Here is an 18,769-nt window from a genome sequence, read left to right on the forward strand (position 1 = left end):
ATTTAGGGACTATCCCTTGCTTCCGCAGGCTCCGTGCTGTGCTCACGTCCCTATTGCTGCACAGCTGGGTCGCTGAGATATTTAAAGGTCAATTAGCAACGAGAAAAGCTGTAGCTAATGAGACACGCTACAGCAGGTGAGGACAGCAGGAGAGGGGTGCTCGATTTCTGATAAATATCAAGCAGGGATGGAGCATGGTGCAGTATGCACACACTGACGTATATACAGTGGCTTTAGTCGAAGCCATGTGGATGCAGGACACGAGAATTGTGTACAGATGCTGGCACAAGCAGAAATGGAAAGCGATTGACACACACGCACACACACTCAGACATACAGTCTCCAGTAACAATGCTCAGTCAGTCGGCGGTACCACTCCGTCCAGACTCTTTATTTAAAACATCAGATCTAAGCAACGTAATCGTAATCTTATTAACAAACCTGTCACGAGCAGAACCGGCATATAAAAGCCGAGCAAAAGCTTGACATCACAATGCATGGACTTCCCCCAGGGCATGAAACCGCATCAGTAACAAGGCACAAAGCTTCGAGAGAAGACTCTATAAACGAACTCAGGTCGTATTGTGAAACTTGACATCATGAGAAAAGCGGTCACTCAGATCCTGACAGAGAAAGAGTATTTATGTTGTACATCACCATAACAGAACACATCTGTTGGTCTGATGTGACTAATCTGTTCACACGTTATCGGCAGCAGCAATGCGTCAAAGCTTGTTTTCAGAACATGTGTTTTGAAAGGCGTGCTAAAGGTCAGCGGTTGTGTCGGTTCGCCAGGTCCTGACGCGTGTGCTCAGTTTCACTCGTGCGTGCTTCGCGTTGTTTTGCTCTCACCCGGTTTACAAAACAAGCGTTTAGCCTTTGAGCAGGCTGCGCATCTACAGTATAGTATGTCAGGAAGTCGGTGCGTGACATCCTAACAGAACCTACACATTTTCTCAGTGTGCAAAAAAGAAGGAGGTCTCTGAATTCTCAGCACGTAGGCAGTACGGGAGAGCCGTGGGCCGCTCTGATAACAATATCGGCCAGGCCGAGTAACTCAACACTGCACGCAGAGCACAAAACCGGCCACAGACAGCAGTGTGAGCTCTGAGATTAGAGCTGTTGACAGTGAGCTTTTACCAGGGATCTAAAAGCTCGAAAGAGAAAAAGAAGCTTCCTTTCATTGTGGCTTTCTTTGAGTCAAGGATTCTGAATGGTGTTTTTTTTTGAAAAACAATTTGCTTTCTTTTTTTGATTCTCTTGAACAGTTGTGTCTCCTTTCTTTCCTTCTCCGTCTCTCTGTCCAAACACTGTTTGGGTTTGTGTAAGTTTGTCTGTATTTGTGTGTGTGTGTGTGTGTGTGTGTGTGTGTGTGTGTGTGTTTAAATATATATATATGTGTGTGTGTATGTGTCGGATGTCTTTATTCATCATTTTGTGTTTATGTGTCATGTATCTGTGTGTGTGTGTGTGTGTGTCTAATTCCGGTCTGTCATGTTTCACTATGTTCGGTTGTGCCATGACTATGGCGCGCTGTGCGTCTGCGTCGTCTGTGTGTGTACGATGGTTAGGTTACCCGTCCAGACGGGCCATGCTGCAGCAGCTGCATGGTGTCAGTATGTACTCACACGATGAGCACCACACCACCACCTACTCCTGGACCGAGAGAGGTAAGGAGTGGACGTCCGGGGATCACGTGTAACATCCCGGCTCCTGTCTCGTCTTGTCACGCTCCGTCCAGTCCTGTCCCTCATCGTATTGCATCACAGTAATGCCTCTCATTCGTTCAACCTTTTTTGTCTCCAGGTTTGGGGTTAACCACGTTGTCTTTCTTCCGTTTCTGTCCCGCAGCAGTGTCATATCCACATGTCTCACATACAGTATGTCTCTAGGTGCTGGCTTTGAAACAGACATTGCCATTTCACTACATGTAGAAACGTTCGGCAAAAAGACGAACTCAGGTCAGTCTTTTCTAAGAAGAAGATGAGTAGGACGATCGGCATGTCTGAATTTAAAGTGATGCTTCTGAATGCACTGAATTCAAGCTCAGATAGCAATACTGATCTCACAATATGAAATGTTGATCGATTTCTACAAGTGTTCTATTTTTCCACAGTGTTATCAAAAAATGTTAATAGATGGGCTCTGCTCTTGTTCTGTAATCTTGGTACATTTAAATATTTGACCTTTGCAGTAAATGAGATAGAACTGCTAATTTCCAACTTTAAAAGAAAGAGAGAGAGAGATTCTCCGCTTTAATCAAGTGCATGAATCAAAGAAATACTTCACACTCTTGTGTGTTTGTGTACCTGTGTGTGAGGTTTGTTTGGAAAATGAAAACTTAATCAAATTTGATCTTACAGTATGTTTCCACTGTCATGTTGTCCTGTTTGCCTGTTTGTAACCACGTATTTGTCAGTTATACAAATGATGACGATGAAATGTATTTGAAAAGTTTATAAAGTTTATACAATTTAGAGTGAACTGTATAATGTTTATAGTAACTTTATCTTTCTATTTCGCAGCTCCTAGATTCTCTCCCAGTTCTTAAAGTGTACTCTCTCTCTCTCTCTCTCTCTCTCTCTCTCTTTCTCTTTTACCTTTTGCCATTTCACTTCTCACTTTCTTTCTATGTTCCTTCTCATTTTGCTCTCCCTCTTCTTTCCTTCCTTCCTTTCCTTTCCTTTCTCGCACTCTCCTTTACTTCCTGCTCCTTTTTGTTCAGAGAGTCGGGAGAATTCGTTTAGCCGATCACGTAGTTCCAGCGTCTCAAGTATAGACAGAGACACCAAAGAGGCCGTGACCACGCTGCAGTTTGCGGAGTCATACGGCCGTAAGTCAGATGCCCTGCCCACTCCATGCCTATGGGTGGGCACCAGCTTGGGACTTGTTCTGGTGCTGCCCTTGTCCATTGCCACTGATGAACAGGAGAGGCTGGAGGAACCTGTCACGGTTGCACCCACCAGTGAGCACAAATTTCATTTACCAGTGATATGACAGTAACATGTTAACCCAATTTCTATACTGTATATGGGCAGAATTTGCTCATATATAACCTGCCCTAAATGAAGATATTTTGGGCCATGCATTACGGATGTACTTTCTTTATATAGTCTTAGTTTTAGGGGCTACACCTATTTCCCCTGAGCAACTGATAACTTTTGTATACTTTTTAAAATGAATGATTTTGAAAGTTGCCCATGGATGTTCACTTCCATGTCAATACATTACTGGTTTTATGTAGAAATACCTTATCTTTTCATTCTCATTCTTTTATTTTATTCTAATCCTCTCTTTTCACCTCTCCTCCGCAGGCACAGTCTTAATGCTCAAAGGTTCAGTCCTGCGTTTCAGTTTTCTGGACTGCACTGGCGCTCTGATCCACAGTGCACACGAGGTGTGGAGAGATCCGCATGGCGCCGAGGACCCTGATCGGCCCCGCAGGAGAAAACTGGTCAACTTTTCACCCTGTTCCTCGCAGGAAGCCAGCGGCGAGGGCCACCTGGCTGTGGTGTGCTCTGAACGCCAAGCCAAGGTCTTCCTCATGCCCTCACAGGCCTGCCTCTACGTGCACAACATCACAGAGTCATCATTCGTGCTGCGTGCTGACGTAGTGGCCGTCTCTAACAGCGTGTGCCTGGCCTGCTTCTGTGCCAACGGACATGTCATGATCCTCAGGTTCAACTCCTTGGTTACTCCATGTTTGGCAAATAAAGATTATGACTTTAGGTTTTAACACTGTGTTTTATTGATTATTGCATTATTTCTCTAGTCTCAATCACGTGAATTTTTTTGTTTAACTGCTTCGACTCCTATTTTGGCAAGAAATGGTATTACTGATTATAACTTCAACATTGGCCTCGCTCCAACTTCGTAAATCCCTAATCCTTAGAAGCATTGATTTCCCTAATCCTAGTCCTAATTCTGAAAATAATGCGCAGACACTTTTAATCCTGGTGTTATCCCTGGATGCAATCAATAAACTGGCACTGCCAAGCAGTGATCCCTCTCAGTGCTACTTATTGAACAAAGAACAGACTATGGTCGCTGCATGTAATAATTGACCTGCTTTTTTTTTCCTTATTAAGACAAAGAGACAAAAAAAATCCATTTTCAATATTGCAAACGCTTGGATTAACATCCTTTTGTTTCTGTAATTATGTCGCAGCCTGCCAAGTTTACGGCCGCTGTTGGATGTCCACTACCTGCCGCTAACAGACATACGCATTGCTAGAACATTCTGCTTCACCAACGGCGGTCAGGCCCTCTACCTGAGCTCTCCAACAGAAATACAACGCATCACCTACAGTCAGGAAATGTCTGATAATTTGCAGGTGTGTGTGTGTGTGTGTGTGTGTGTGCGAGCCTGTGCTGGGTGCGTGACTGGATGTGTGAGCGTGCATTTGTGTGCACGATTTTAAAGTGTGTGTGGAGAGGGTGGTGACAGTGCCTATTGAAGTGAAATGTCATGCTTGTCAGAGATGCTTTGAGCTCTGCTGAGCTGAGCCCTGGTGCACCTTGCAAGCTGTCTCCCGCCCCCTCCTTCAGACTAATGATGGAATAAATGAAAATATGAAGAGTTCCTGTCTGAAAAATTATTTAGTTCAAGCCGAGCCTCAAATTGTGTCCGAAAAGCTGGTGTTCCAAAGGCTACATATTCACATAGTAATAAACCACATATTGTACTGTTTATACACACACATCCTTTACTCGCATAAATATGCATGGGCACACTGACAGCTTAATGACTGACCCCACTGATTTGGCTGCAGGAGATGCTAGGCGAGCTTTTCACACCCACCGAGACCCCAGAAGCACAGAACCGAGGCTTCCTGAAGGGATTTTTCGGGGGCAACGCACAGACCTTTGACCGAGAAGAGCTCTGTAAGTGCACCTTAAATTCATGTGTGTACAAGTATGTGTGAATTTACTTATGTATGACCACCTTACAAAGAGTATCGTATTATACTTGTGTGTAGTCGGTGAGGCAGCAGCGGGGAAGGCTTCTCGAAGTCTGGCCCAGCATATACCCGGTCAGGGCAGCGTGGAGGCCGTACGGATAGCAGCTGGCGGGGCAGTGGGTGATCTTGCCCGAGCTCGGATTGCCCTGGATGAGAGAGGACAGAGATTAGGAGAGCTGGAGGAGAGGACAGCTCACATGATGGCCAGCGCTGAGACGTTCTCCAAACACGCTCATGAGGTAATACAGAAAGGGGACGGACTAATTGATTCATTGATGTGATATTACAATATGATATGACAATCAATTATTACAGCAAACAAGTTTCAGATGCCATACAGGGTTCACAGGGTGGCACTTACAAATTAAAGTCAGCTCAATTATAACCTCAGGTCACGACCCTGAGTGGTCTGTTCAACTCATGTAGACTTACTGAATCACATGCTTGATTAAAATCATTGTAGCATTGTAGTCATATAATGTCAAATATTTTGCATGGCATAGTGGTTAGCACTGTGGCCTCACACCTCCCAGGTTGTGGGTTCAAGTCCCGCCTTCGGGTCAGTGTGCGTGGATGTTCTCCCTCTTCTGGGTGGGTTTTCTCCCACAGTCCAAAGAAATGCTGATTAGGCAAAATACCTGTAGTGTGGGAGTGAATGCATGAGTGTGTGCATGCTTGTGCCCTGTGATGAACTGGAAACACATCCAGGGTGTATCCCTCCCTGTGCTCCAGGCCGTCCACGACCCTGTGCAGCGTAAGCGGTATAGATAACGAGTGAGAGTGGGTGTTTTTTTAAGCACAATGGTCTAACTGTAACATCATACTAATGCATATATGCTGGTTTTCTTTGTCATCCACAGCTTATGCTGAAATGCAAAGACAAGAAGTGGTATCAGTTTTAAAACGAGTCAGCCTGGATGCTCGCCAACCACAAGAGGGCACTCCTCTGGAACATGGACCTTCAATTTTTTCAAAGAAAGCTTAAGAGGTGCTTAGGGCTGTTCCTTCTCTTTGGGGCTGTGTATACAGGACTATACTTCTTATTCAGACTGGTTTGACAGACTGAAGACAATAACTGATGGACAGGTACCATTAGCGTTAATAACTTGGGGTGGTTCCTTCCCTCATACGTTATGGATTAGACCATCCTTCATTCATGTACAGGGGTGTGGGGTCTTCTTACAGGAGGAAGAAGTTATTATTTAAAAAGAAAAACATAAAAAAACAACAAGACTGCATGAATCAAAAATGGATGATCTATAAAAACATAAAACTGCCATATTCAAAAGCAGCATGTTACTTTAAAACAAAGGGAAATAAAAGAATAACATACTTTTATTTAATAATATAAGCCAATACCAGAATCCTATGACAAAAACTTTATATTTTTTGAAATAGCGATAAAATATAAATAAAAAAGGAAAACTGTATACTTGCGTTGCTATAAGGCCAAAATTCTGTTTTTTTAATTGCTCCATACTATTTCTTTTACAATAATGTATTATTTACAAATTTCCACCGCTCTGTCATACCATCAGTTATTCACGCAATGTTTTCCACTGTTGTGTTCTGATTACAGACATGAAAAACTATTTGAAAACTACAGTACCACAGTGCAGAACACACAAACTACGCTCACTAACATTATCTCACATGTAACATCACTTCACCTCACAGCACTTTCAAGACAATATATCGTACAGTATATGAAGTAGCTGCTAACACATGATCGTCCCTTGAATAACAGCTTTACTACTAAAATCGAGTTACTTCACCCTCTCCTAGAAATGTATGATGTGGTTTTAGACGTATAAGCGAGAAGTAAGCTGTACTGGGCAATATGTGCTATGAGTGTATCCGTGTGGTCTTATTTGGGTGTGTTGCTATTCATAAAGCCAATGTAATAATACATGTGCCATATTCTAGATGGGTGAAGTATCTTTCCTGTAAACTAGCGATGAACTTATTCTGTCCGTGGTTGATATTCGAAGCTGTTACCTGTAGATTAATCTCATTCAAAGAGTTCTCCTGATCATCTTGTGTCTGTTACGGTACACTACAGTTTCAAATGTTTGTTCCTTTAATTGGGTGCGATTTAACTTAGAATTTTCTGACGACCTGTTAGGTCGTTTCGTTTGTTTGTTTGTTTCCTGGACTTTTCTGGAGAGTCAGAGAGAGAGATGTACCTCAGTCTAAAGATATCGTACGGGAATACCGTTGCCAAATCCATGAAGCTTGAACAGGAAGTCTGTCAGTAGTTTGAGGGCAGAGCATTGTGTATTTGTCTCTTCTGATTTGAATGTGTACATGTAAAGGTGGCGAAGACTGAGCCATCGGGATACTACATGAAAATTCGTGCTCTCTGAGCAGTGTCTTTAATATGTATGTAAGAAAGTGTTGTGGGAAGCATAGAGAGCCTTGCACAATAAGGCAATCTTGCTCACACAAGTATTCGCCTACTTATGAGCGAAATTATTCTGAATCTCATTTTAAATGAAACATTAAATGTATTTGGTTTAATGCGCTCTTTGGCCTGTTGTGCTTGTATAAGACATTTTGTTTATCTTTTATGCTTTCCAAAAATCCAATCCCACCTCTCTTCATGTCTCCTGCACTTCCACTCTGTATATAAAATGGACGAAGCGTTCATACCTGCAATGTCCAAGTCAAAATCAGATAAGTATTTCATCTCTGCTGAGGCTGTACACAAAGCAAAACCTGTTATCGAAATATTATATATTCAAGGACAATTTAGTCAAAAAAAAAGAAAAAAGAAAAAAAAGAAATCACCCACACACACACACAAATAAAAGCTAGCATGGCTGAGAAATTTATCAAGGGCATGAAAGCCAGCAGTTAGATTTAACTATCCCTTTAAAAGTTTTTAAATGTTGGAGTGAGCTGCTCCAAACTTAATATAATACATCAGTGTTAACCAAGTAAACACACATGCCCATGTTAATAGCCATGTCATCCTATAGAAAAATCACAGCTATGACCGTCCGTCATTTTAATGCTAAAAGAAAGTGCATATAGCTAATAAAGATTTGCGGCGGTCAGAGTACTCGATCCTTATCATGTTTGTTTTTAACAGCAAAAAAAAAAAAAAAAAAAATACAGGGTGTTATGTTTCTATGTTCTCAGCTTTTATACTAAAAATGTACAGTTGAACCTGAAGAGAGTTGGGAGAAATGTCATACTATGAACTCATGTGATTTCTTCTGTAAATGTTTTACCTGTTGAAAGATGGTACTGCGTCGAAAGTTCTGAATGTAGTTCTCTAGTCCTCCCTCTGTCCCAAACTCTGAACCGCTCTTCTCTCCAGAGAATGCGGCACCATCCGTCTTGTTTAAATGGATACTACCACTTTTTTGTTCTTATCAATATTACAGTAGTATTATAGAGGTTACTGGAATTAAAAGAAAAATCATGAATCATATGTTGATGCTAATCAAATTGAAATAAACATTAATTGATGTACTCATGGCAACGTGAGATTAATTTGTTTCTGACACGATATGTTTTGTTTAAATTAAAAATCTAATTAAATATTGGAAATTTGTGTCATTGATTGTCAGGGTTATTATTTGTGTGTGTCGTTTGTTTACTTGTATGTTTGTAATAATCAAAGAATTACACATCATACTGATCTAGACCTCTGATCAACTTTTTTTTTTTTTAAAGTAAAAGAGTAATATTTAAAGAATAATTGGGAGCATCTGTTTGGTTGGGAGCCCTGTATGACAATTTGTCACAAGTTTAACTTACAGCTTTAGTGACTTTATTTAAAAAAAGAGCCTATCTCTCAACTTTTTGTTGTTAGAAGCTATATTTATTACTTAAATACTGTAGCTTTTCAGCTTATTTTACAGCTGCTGGTTATACGTACTGGCCAAAAGAGTGTGTAAAGCCTGACAGAATAGTACTTATACATGCAAATGTTTTCAATTATCAGTAAATGCACCATTATCCTCATCCCACCATTGCAGTTTTTTTTTTGTTCTTTGTTTCAAAATCTCTCTCTCTCTCCTGGTTATATTTACAAGTAATAAATCTGAGCTATTCCATATAAAACCATTTTATTTTTTGTCTTTTTCACAATTACTCAGTAGCACTGCTTCTTTATATTCATGACAATATATGTTTTTAGAAATAAGTTATAAATTTAATGAAATTCTGGGGGGGACAGTGGTGGTTAGCACTGTTGCCTCACACCACCAGAAATCCATTGTAGACTGATTGGTGTTTCCACATTGCCCATTGTGTGGGATTAGGTGTGTGTGTCACATGCAGGGTGTATCCCACCTTGTGGCTTGAGCCCTCTTCAGGCCCATGCATAGAAACCCTACACGGAATAAGCTGTATGGTAAAATTAAAGAATAAAAGAAGGAATCAATCAATCAGTGGATGGATGAAAAGATAGATGGATAACTTAACAAAAGAATGAATGCGTGAAGAAAAATGAAAAACATACTTTACCCTTTTTTTTGAGTGGGAGGGGTCTAAGGTTTATGATTTTGTCCCTAATTTAGTTGTGTCCAATTCCCACCTGCCATTAGGGCACTCACCCCATCAAGGCTACAGCTACCAACCAGGAAGGAAGAAGACTATCATGTGTTTTCCCCAGTCATGTAACACCAGCAAACTAAGTCTTTAGAAAAGATTTCTTTTTCATGTTTTGATATTAGTCTCCAGCATCATCTGACGACTGACTATTAGCTTTCCCATGAAAGGAGTTGGCAATGCTGGAGGAATACAAAACTGGAAATTGATCACTTAGCATTGCAAATTGTGCCTCAAGTGTTAATGGGTTACTGAGCAAGACATCAATGTTTAAGCCTCAGCACTGCCAAGCAACCACTATTGGGCAAGTCCCTTAAGACTTTGTGACCCAGGGGTTGCTGTATCATACTGATGCTGCATTCTGACCTCAGCTTCCTTAAAAGCTGGCATATGCACATTAAAGAATTTCAAAGTGCTGTAATGTATATATGACAAATAAAGGCATTTTGACTACCATGTCTAAAATAAGAATGATCTATTGTGTAGCTCAGTAGGACATACAGGCCACATACAGTATATGCACATGTCCCATAATTCTGTCCATTTTATTATTATTTTTTTTTTTACCTTGTGTGCCAATTCTAACAGCATGAAGATTATTTCAAAAATGTATTGTAAATGCATAGCATTAATCGATCCACCTAGAAATCTCTATAATTCAACTAGGGACAGTGGATGCCAATGGTGATTACCAATGTATTTATCCCTATTTTAGACTGTGGTAGGACCTCCGGTCAACATTGACACTATATGGGCAATTTAGAACCACTAGTTAGCCTAATCTGCATCTCTTGGGACTGTGGGAGGAAACCCACCAAGTATGGGGAGAACATGCAGCCCTGGAGGTGAGAGGGCGACTGTGCTAACCAGTTCATCACTATGCAACTATGTCCTAGCATAAATTCAATCTAAGTGCTTAGCATCCATCCATCTAGGAACCTCTGTAGTCCATCTAGTGACAGTGGAGACCAATGGTGATTACAATTGGGTTTATTCCTATTTTATGACTATAGTTGGATGTCTCCACAACATTCACACATGTATTTACACAGCATGGATAACTTAGAAACACCAGTTAACCTGATCTGCATGTCTCTGGATTGTGGAGGAAAAAACTGAGTACCTGGACGAGCCCCACCAGGAGAAGAAGACGCAAACATGGGAATCTGTGCTAACCACTATGTCAATGTTCCACCAAGTGCATGTGTCTTTACAAAAAAAAAACGAGATGCTTAGTAAACTGAAATACTAAGTAAACTGAAATACCTAGTAAAATGGTTTTTAATTTCCTTATGTATGGAAGATTTTGAGGAGACAGCCTGTTCTATCAGTTAGGGAAATCTGTGTTTGGTGAACATGTCAATTTCTGCGCAGATCTGCGTAAAGCGTGCGCTGCATGAACACACCTGAGACATTCCGTGAAGCCGACCAATCAGATGCAGCGCGTCGGGGAGAGGTAGCGGGCCGCGTCCAGAGACCGCATACTATCCTACTAACCAGTGTTTCAGCGTTGTGCACTAAGTGAAAGATGTTATACTGTAGTATCGTGCTGTTTAGGAGAGTAGGGTAGTATGGAATTTACAGCATTCCTGTGTACAAAAGGGACGCAGCCGGGGCTGTGTGGCGAATATACACATACACATCACCAGTAGTGAAGCACTAGTGAGTCCAAACTTTTCAGGACTTTTGGATTTGGAGGACGCGATGTGGCGGTGACTGTTACCTGACTCAAAAGAAAAAAAAAAAAAAAAAACACCCAGACATCTTTCATTCCAGAGGCGCGCCTTCGGGGAAATCAGTGCCGACCATGTCGTGGAGACCTTTCCGGGGAATTCTGCTGTACTGCATGGTGTTTTCTCAGCTCCATGAGACAGTGGAGTCCAGCGCACTCCCCAGTGCCTCGAGAAGTTTGGTCTGGGGCCTGGGACTGGAGGCAGACGCCGTGCTCCCTGCTCGCTACTTCTTCATCCAGTCCGTCGACAAGGCCGGGAAAAAGTAAGCAGGACTTCTGTTACTGTGGACTTTATTTCTTCACAGCAACACGTTCAGTTAATCTCATCGGCTCCCTGCCGAATAAATAGACCATGAATAAATCCTACTAAATTACAGACCACAGCTGGAGGGACGTTTAAGACGGTTAATTTAGATCTGAAAAATATATATTATATGCCAAATCATATCAGTGATCCGGTTTACACTCTCAGTCTCCAAAACAGTGTTGCTAAATCGGACCACACACAAAAAAGAAAAGAATGTATTACGCATGCGCTGCCTCTCAGACGCTTTACTACCTGTGTGGGATTCCAGACTGGGAAATGCAACAATGTAATGCAAAAATGTCCCAAAAGAAACGTGTTATATAGTTTGTTTCTTCTTCTTCTTTTTATTATGAAACTTATGGAGTTATGATGGATGCCCCTCTTTACCCAGCCTTCCTTTATTCATCCACACTTAGGACAAGCACTGCAGGCAGTTGGCCAAATCTGATTATTATTTTTTTCATATGTAACGCCTCGAATGTCAATTTCATATGTGGTCCTAAATCCGATACAGATCTTATTTTTTTGCAGTGTGACAGTGAATGAGGATCAGTGGCGGGATAGTGAGATCTCACCTCATAATAAAGATTCGGGCTGATACTGCTGTAGAAGCAAAATTAGAAAGCATGTATCGCAACTGCTCTGTGTTTGAAACAGAAATAGCCATACACGGTTGTAGAAAACACCCAGGTACCAAAGTAAAGCTAAAAGTTTTAAATGAAATTTAAAGAGACTATATTTGTGAACCAAAAAGTGACATATTGTCTCTCTTGCGTCAGTTCCCTGATGGGAATTGACCTCAGACCGCAGAGGTGAATAGACACGCTTTTGGCTTTTTATATTCTGTACATAGGTTTGTTTTTGAATGGGTTTCAAGAGTTCCTCTGAGAAATTAAAAATGTATTAAAATTTGGGATGCTTTTGCAATGATATGATGGACTTAAGGTTACATTTTGCAAAAAAAAAAAAAAAAAGGTTATTTTTAGATATGCATAAAGACATGGAAATCCTTGTAGTGTACTACTGATGGCTGGTGTGTTATAGGATTTTTTTAAATACACTTTGACCTCAGCTGACATACACCATGCTTTATAGTATGATGCAGGGTACATATTATGGTACGATTTTACACATTTTATTTGGTGCTGATTCACACATTATATTTAAATCCCTGTTAATGTGATTTTTTTACTGCAGTTTATAGTTTCTACAACACTGCAACAATACAACAATCTATTGCATAGTACTGTATTTAGGTCTATAAGAAAGAATAGCACAAACATTTCTATGCATCTGTTTCATGTATGCCTGGTCTACAGTTTTACAACCTCACCTGGAGCCAATACGTTTGAAGTGAAGATCACATCCCTATCAGAACCTTTCTCCAGGATCTGGGTGCAGGTTTTAGATCGTCAGGATGGATCCTTTCTGGTGCGCTACCGCATGTATGCCAGCTACACCGACCTCAGCATTCAGATCCTCCTGAAGAATAAAGATGTGGCCAAGTCTCCATACATCCTCAAAGGTGAAATGTATATTTTAAAAAAAAAATGGTGTGCATTACGTCCCAGGATCTTTTTAAGGACATGTACTGTAATACTGCAACATCATACAGAGCCACATTGAGGGATACCAGAATTAAGAAAAAATAATCATGATCCAAGATTTTTAGTGTTTTATTTGTTCAGAAATCAATTGACCCAAGAAACTGCCAATAGTTTTATTTTAATTAAACGCTTGTTTCCAGTTTCTAACCTGGAAAACAAAAGCAATTCTAAATCGACTATATACCTTCACCATCTTTCTCTCTGTCTAGGTCCAGTGTACCATGAGTCATGTAACTGTCCAGAGCCCAGTGGTGCATTGTGGGAGAAACACATGCACTGTCCCTCTTCATTTTCTCAGATCCAGCATGATCTGTCAGTCTTTCCTAAAGTGGACCTGGAACGCAATGCCCATGAAATCCCTCAGCGTTTTGGCCAGAGACAGAGCCTCTGTCACTACACTATCAAAAATAACCAGGTACTTTACTCAATTTGGGTGGAGTTGCTGATCCTCTTTTGGTCACTAGATGGTGATAACACCAGCTCCTGTTTATAGTTCATTTCCGAATTCAATAATAAAAAATTAGCTGATTAGTAAAGTAGGTGTGCTAAAAGCTGATAAAACAGTTATATGCAGGGCAGGAGTCCTCCAGGGCCAGAGTAGAGAACCACTTCCATAGACAAAAAAAAAAAAAGCTTTTAAAAGCTTTTTTAAATCAGTTTTCCCTGTTTATTACTACTGACACAAAACTCCAAAGTAATTAACCATACATCCAAATCTACAGCCTACCACACCACTTTTACACTTCCAACTCATGCAAGTATTACAAGTACACATACTTGCCTGCATATAATGTGAATTATAAAAAATATAATGTGAAAGTTTGTTTTTAAAGCCACAGATAAAAAATAAATGATAAAAAGTGAAACAATTATTCTGATAGGACATCATTTTATTTTCTTTACTGTGTGCCATTCTGATGAGTTTGTCCATGTATTTAGGTGTATATTAAAACACACGGCGAGCACGTTGGCTTCAGGATCTTCATGGATGCCTTTCTCCTCTCTCTCACACGGAAAGTATGTCCTAATGACCACATTAGTAGATACACATGAGACAAAGAAACAGTATGTTTTATTGCCAGTGTACGCTTGATTATGTATTGTATTTTCTTTGCTAAAAAACTTTTGGACTGTAGAGGGCAGCAGCACACTCTAATTACTTTTTATCAGATCATAAAAAGCCACAAGAAGATAGATTTAAGCTCCAGTAATTACCTTGCAGCACCATATATTGTTAAATAAAATATTTGCAAAAAGATTGAGTCGCCCATGTCTTAGCAATTGATCAGGATTTAATCAGTGACTTTGACGCTAACCCTGGATTTCCATGTCGTTAGGTTAGGCTTCCAGATCTAGAGTTCTTTGTAAACTTGGGTGACTGGCCCCTGGAGAAAAGACGAACCACTGAGAAACTCCATCCCATCTTTTCTTGGTGTGGGTCCAGTGATACTCGAGATATCGTCATGCCAACCTATGACCTCACAGAGTCTATACTGGAGACCATGGGAAGGTATGGAGTTCATGTAGGAACATGATAACCTACACATAAGTCTTGCTGATTCATTGTTTGTATTCTTCCAGAGTTAGTTTGGACATGATGTCAGTACAGGCAAACACGGGCCCTGCCTGGAATGAAAAGAATAGTACAGCTTTCTGGAGGGGTCGTGACAGCAGGAGAGAGCGTCTAGAACTGGTGAAATTGGCACGAGCGAACCCTACATTGCTGGACGCTGCTTTTACAAACTTCTTCTTCTTTAAGCATGATGAGAGCCTTTATGGGCCGCTCGTCAAACACGTTTCCTTCTTTGACTTCTTTAAGGTGGGTGTGAAAGGGATTGAATGACTGACAGTGATTAATGTAACACGTATGGATGGATCTGCATGTGTTGGTGGCATACTGTTGTAAAGATAGAGGGATGAATCAGTACGTGGACAGACTGAATAAAAGCACAAGTGGCTTAATTTTATGGAAAGGTTTGTGGATGGATGTATAATGCCATAACAGCATTTTGTGTTTTTCAGTATAAATATCAGATAAATATAGATGGAACAGTGGCTGCGTATCGTATGCCCTACCTTTTGGCTGGAGACAGTGTGGTGTTGAAGCAGAACTCTACATATTACGAGCACTTCTATAGCCAGCTCCAGCCCTGGGTTCACTACATTCCCATCAAAGCAGACCTCAGTGACATCTTGGAAAAAATACAGTGGGCTAAAGACCATGATGAAGAGGTACAGGATTCTCACTTTTTCCCCCTCATTCTTTTGAAATAGAAAAGTTCTGTTGGTATAAATTAGGGAAGCACAGCTCGCAAAATTTTGCAAGTGCTGCTGTTTAAAATAAGTCCACCGATAGCAATGCAGATTTTGATTTTTGCCTTGTATTTATAATATTTATAACCCTTGAACTTTTTCACATTTTGTCATGTTACAACCACAAACGTTAATGTATTTTATAGTGATTTTATGTGTGAGACCAACACAAAGTGACAAATGATTGCGAAGTGGAAGTAAAATGATAAGGTGCTGTGCATTTATATTCAACCCCTTTCACTTTGATACCTCTAACTAAAATCCAGTGGAAAAATAAAACTGCACATCACTCTGAACTCACCATTCCCGCTGTGAAACATGGTGATGGCAGCATTGTGTTGTGGGGATGCTTTTCTTTAGCAGAAAAAGGAAAGCTGGTCATAGTTGATGTGAAGAGGGATGAAGACGAATCTTCGAAGAAAACCTGTTAGAGTCTGCAAAAGACTGGGACTGGAGCTTGAGGTTCAAGACAACGATGCAAAACATACAGCCAAAGCTACATTGAATGGTTTGGATAAAAGCATATTCATATGTTAGAATGGCCCAATCAAAGTCCAGTATTGACTTAATAAGAATAAAAAATCCCCCCAAAATACATTTACTTTTGTAGTAATAACGTGACAAAATGTGGAAAAGTATGAATATTTTTGCAAGGCACTGTCTTTATTATTAAAACAATCGCATATGTTAACCTTGTTAAGCCCTCAATTACACTGTCTTTAAATAAGCACAAATTTAATCATATTAATTTATAGAACAGCTTTTAATATAACTTTGTTTGACATGACAAATTTTGTAATCAGTAACTGTTTTAAAAACCTTTTTATCCTCCTATATACTTACCTACTCAAAAAAAAAAAAATTTTGCCCAGCAAAAATCTGATGTGTAATATGATATGTAATAATTAAAGATATTAAGAAGATTTTTGCTTATAGTAACTCCTCTTGAAACGTTTCTGAGACATGGATTACAGTCTGCATTAGTGGATGTTACTCAGATGCAGTGAAATTCACCTGAACAGCCCACTTGACACCAAAACGTGTGCTGTTATAAAAGAAAAGCACCACCTATTAGATCTTTTTTAACACTGCAGTCAGGTATTGATGGGAAACAATAAATGAACATTGACCGTTTATTTTTAACAAATTTTATTAAATGCTGGTAAAGAGATTATGACAGCCCTAACAAAATCCATTTTCATGTTATCTTTTCAAACCAAAACATCTTATTACTATTTAATTACTAACAAAGTTTTGTGGTTTGATGACAGAAAGGATTTTATTGTCGGTTGTTTTCTCTGGGACGTTTGGCCAAATGGATGGGTAATATAATCATAACCATATCCATAAAGAACATAAAATAAAAATTAAAGATTATAAATGCCTTCTTACAAATCACAATGCATTTCTAAAAGCTTTCTTCATCTCTATACTTAATTTTTTAATTTTATAATTTTATTTAATCCTTTCATATATCTTTTATGTCTTTGCTTTACTTTACAGGCTAGGAAAATTGCACAGGCTGGCCAACAGTTTGCACGTACCCATCTGATGGGTGAAAGTATATTCTGTTACTACTTTAAACTCTTCCAGGTAATAATTCACAGCTATTACAACATATTTCTCTCTGATTTTTAAAACCAGCACATGCATTTGAAATTGCGTTGCTTACATTAAGTTTCATAGGTTTAAATCTCACACACAAGTTTAAGTACTGTAACTTTCCAGTAACTCCATAGACCTGACCAGGCCCCTTGGAACAGAGCAAAGAAGTTGGAGATGCACCACAAGCCCAGATTCTTATACTTATTACTGTATAAGTGATCATTTGTGACCATATTTATTAATTCGCAGCATTGATTTTATAGGCAGCTCAGGATTCTCTGGTAAATCCTAACTCTTGTTTTTTTGGTAACTGTAGTCATGCTACTGAATACAACTTATCTTCTGTACTTCCTCTTTTAGCTTATATATCTTAATTATCAGTTAATGTATCTTGGCATATTTGTGGTGGCATTTTTCTAGCATTCGCTAGATGTTTTATCCAGAATGCCTTATAGAAGGCATATCTAATCTTCTATCTGTACCCAGAGATTTTATGTGATAACGTCAAGGGCGCACAGGGTAAATAATGCAAAGTCAAATAAAACAATTAATCTTTAAACTCGCATTTCAACCTCAAAGCACTTTTTAGTTGTAAAACAGTTTGTTGGTTTAAGGTGTAAGATTTAATATGTGCATAGCTCCTTATAATTTAGTTTTTCTTTCTAGGTATGTTTCGAAAAAAAATTTTTTTTCATTGTTTGTGTGTTACTATTCTCCTGTCTGGTTTTGTGTATATCCTGTAGGAGTATGCAAAGCTGCAGGTAACTGAGCCTAAAATACGGGATGGCATGGAATTGGTAGAACAGCCCAAAGATGACCTTTTTCCATGCTACTGCCATAGGACCAAGGTGTGTGTTTTACCTTACTATATGTGAGCGCTCCTTCCCTTATGTTATTCATTATTCGTTTCTGAAACATAACTGATTGGATTATATATTAAACATTAAATAACTGTTAAGAGATTTTTTATGGCATACTGATGTGTTAAACTTTTGGTGACAGAATGTGAAGAAGCAAATCACTGGCTCAGCAAATTGACAGTTTATTACCATGTAACACTGATGTTTAGATATTATTTTATTATCGTTTTTTATGACTTTGAAAATGGCCATATTCTTTTTGAGCCAACTGCATAGAGACTCTGTTGATTGTTTACAGCCTGTTGCTCAAAAATTCATGGCGACATGACATTTTATGAACCATCAATTAAGTTGATTTAATGACATTTTGTCCTGTTTTTCCTCATTTTTTATAGGTTAAAGATGAGCTTTGAGCATCGTCTTGCTGCTATTGCGAAACAGCTGCCTTATGTGACTCATCACATTCTGATCTCTTTTTTCTTTTTTTATTGAAACAAGCACCTCAACAATTTAAGTGCTTCGTCAATGTATTTTTCTCTGCTGTTATTTATAATGTATTGCTCCCTTTTTTAAATCTCAAAATTAAATGTACTCATTTGTAAAAAGAAGTTTTGGATTTCTTAATTGCACAAAGAGGCGGAATGGTGGTGTAGTGGTTCGGACTGTCGACTTGTTCCAGGGTCGAAAGTTTGATTCCCACCTTGGGTTTGTCCGAGTTTGCACGTGTGCTTGGTGAGTTTTCTCATTGCCCTGCAATGTTTTAGCACACTGTTCAGGATGTTTCCTGATGTAGGTATGCATGGTATAGACGATGAATGATT

At 39.6% G+C, this 18,769-nt stretch overlaps 2 protein-coding genes across 4 annotated transcripts in view; both read left to right on the forward strand.

Annotated features, from left to right (window-relative positions):
• stxbp5l (syntaxin binding protein 5L) overlaps positions 1–8,556 on the forward strand; it is a 137,922-nt gene extending 129,366 nt beyond the window's left edge. For all 3 annotated transcript variants that reach the window (XM_053496124.1, XM_053496125.1, XM_053496126.1), the window contains 7 exons: positions 1,572–1,670; positions 2,726–2,965; positions 3,315–3,678; positions 4,169–4,334; positions 4,773–4,884; positions 4,980–5,200; positions 5,822–8,556. In XM_053496124.1, the coding sequence (XP_053352099.1) occupies positions 1,572–1,670; positions 2,726–2,965; positions 3,315–3,678; positions 4,169–4,334; positions 4,773–4,884; positions 4,980–5,200; positions 5,822–5,863 (1,244 nt within the window). In that variant the 3' untranslated portion in view covers positions 5,864–8,556. The remainder of the gene's footprint in view (positions 1–1,571; positions 1,671–2,725; positions 2,966–3,314; positions 3,679–4,168; positions 4,335–4,772; positions 4,885–4,979; positions 5,201–5,821) is intronic.
• A 2,430-nt stretch (positions 8,557–10,986) lies between these two features.
• poglut2 (protein O-glucosyltransferase 2) lies at positions 10,987–18,550 on the forward strand. The gene is made up of 10 exons (XM_053496127.1): positions 10,987–11,519; positions 12,883–13,088; positions 13,380–13,585; positions 14,110–14,187; positions 14,508–14,680; positions 14,752–14,989; positions 15,193–15,402; positions 16,987–17,076; positions 17,832–17,936; positions 18,344–18,550. The coding sequence occupies exons 1-10, from the start codon at positions 11,332–11,334 to the stop codon at positions 18,359–18,361; spliced, it is 1,512 nt and encodes a 503-aa protein (XP_053352102.1). The 5' UTR covers positions 10,987–11,331; the 3' UTR covers positions 18,362–18,550.
• The last annotated feature ends 219 nt before the right edge of the window (positions 18,551–18,769 follow it).

This window comes from Clarias gariepinus, chromosome 5, assembly GCF_024256425.1.
Source record: "Clarias gariepinus isolate MV-2021 ecotype Netherlands chromosome 5, CGAR_prim_01v2, whole genome shotgun sequence".
In the NCBI taxonomy this organism is placed as follows: domain Eukaryota; kingdom Metazoa; phylum Chordata; class Actinopteri; order Siluriformes; family Clariidae; genus Clarias; species Clarias gariepinus.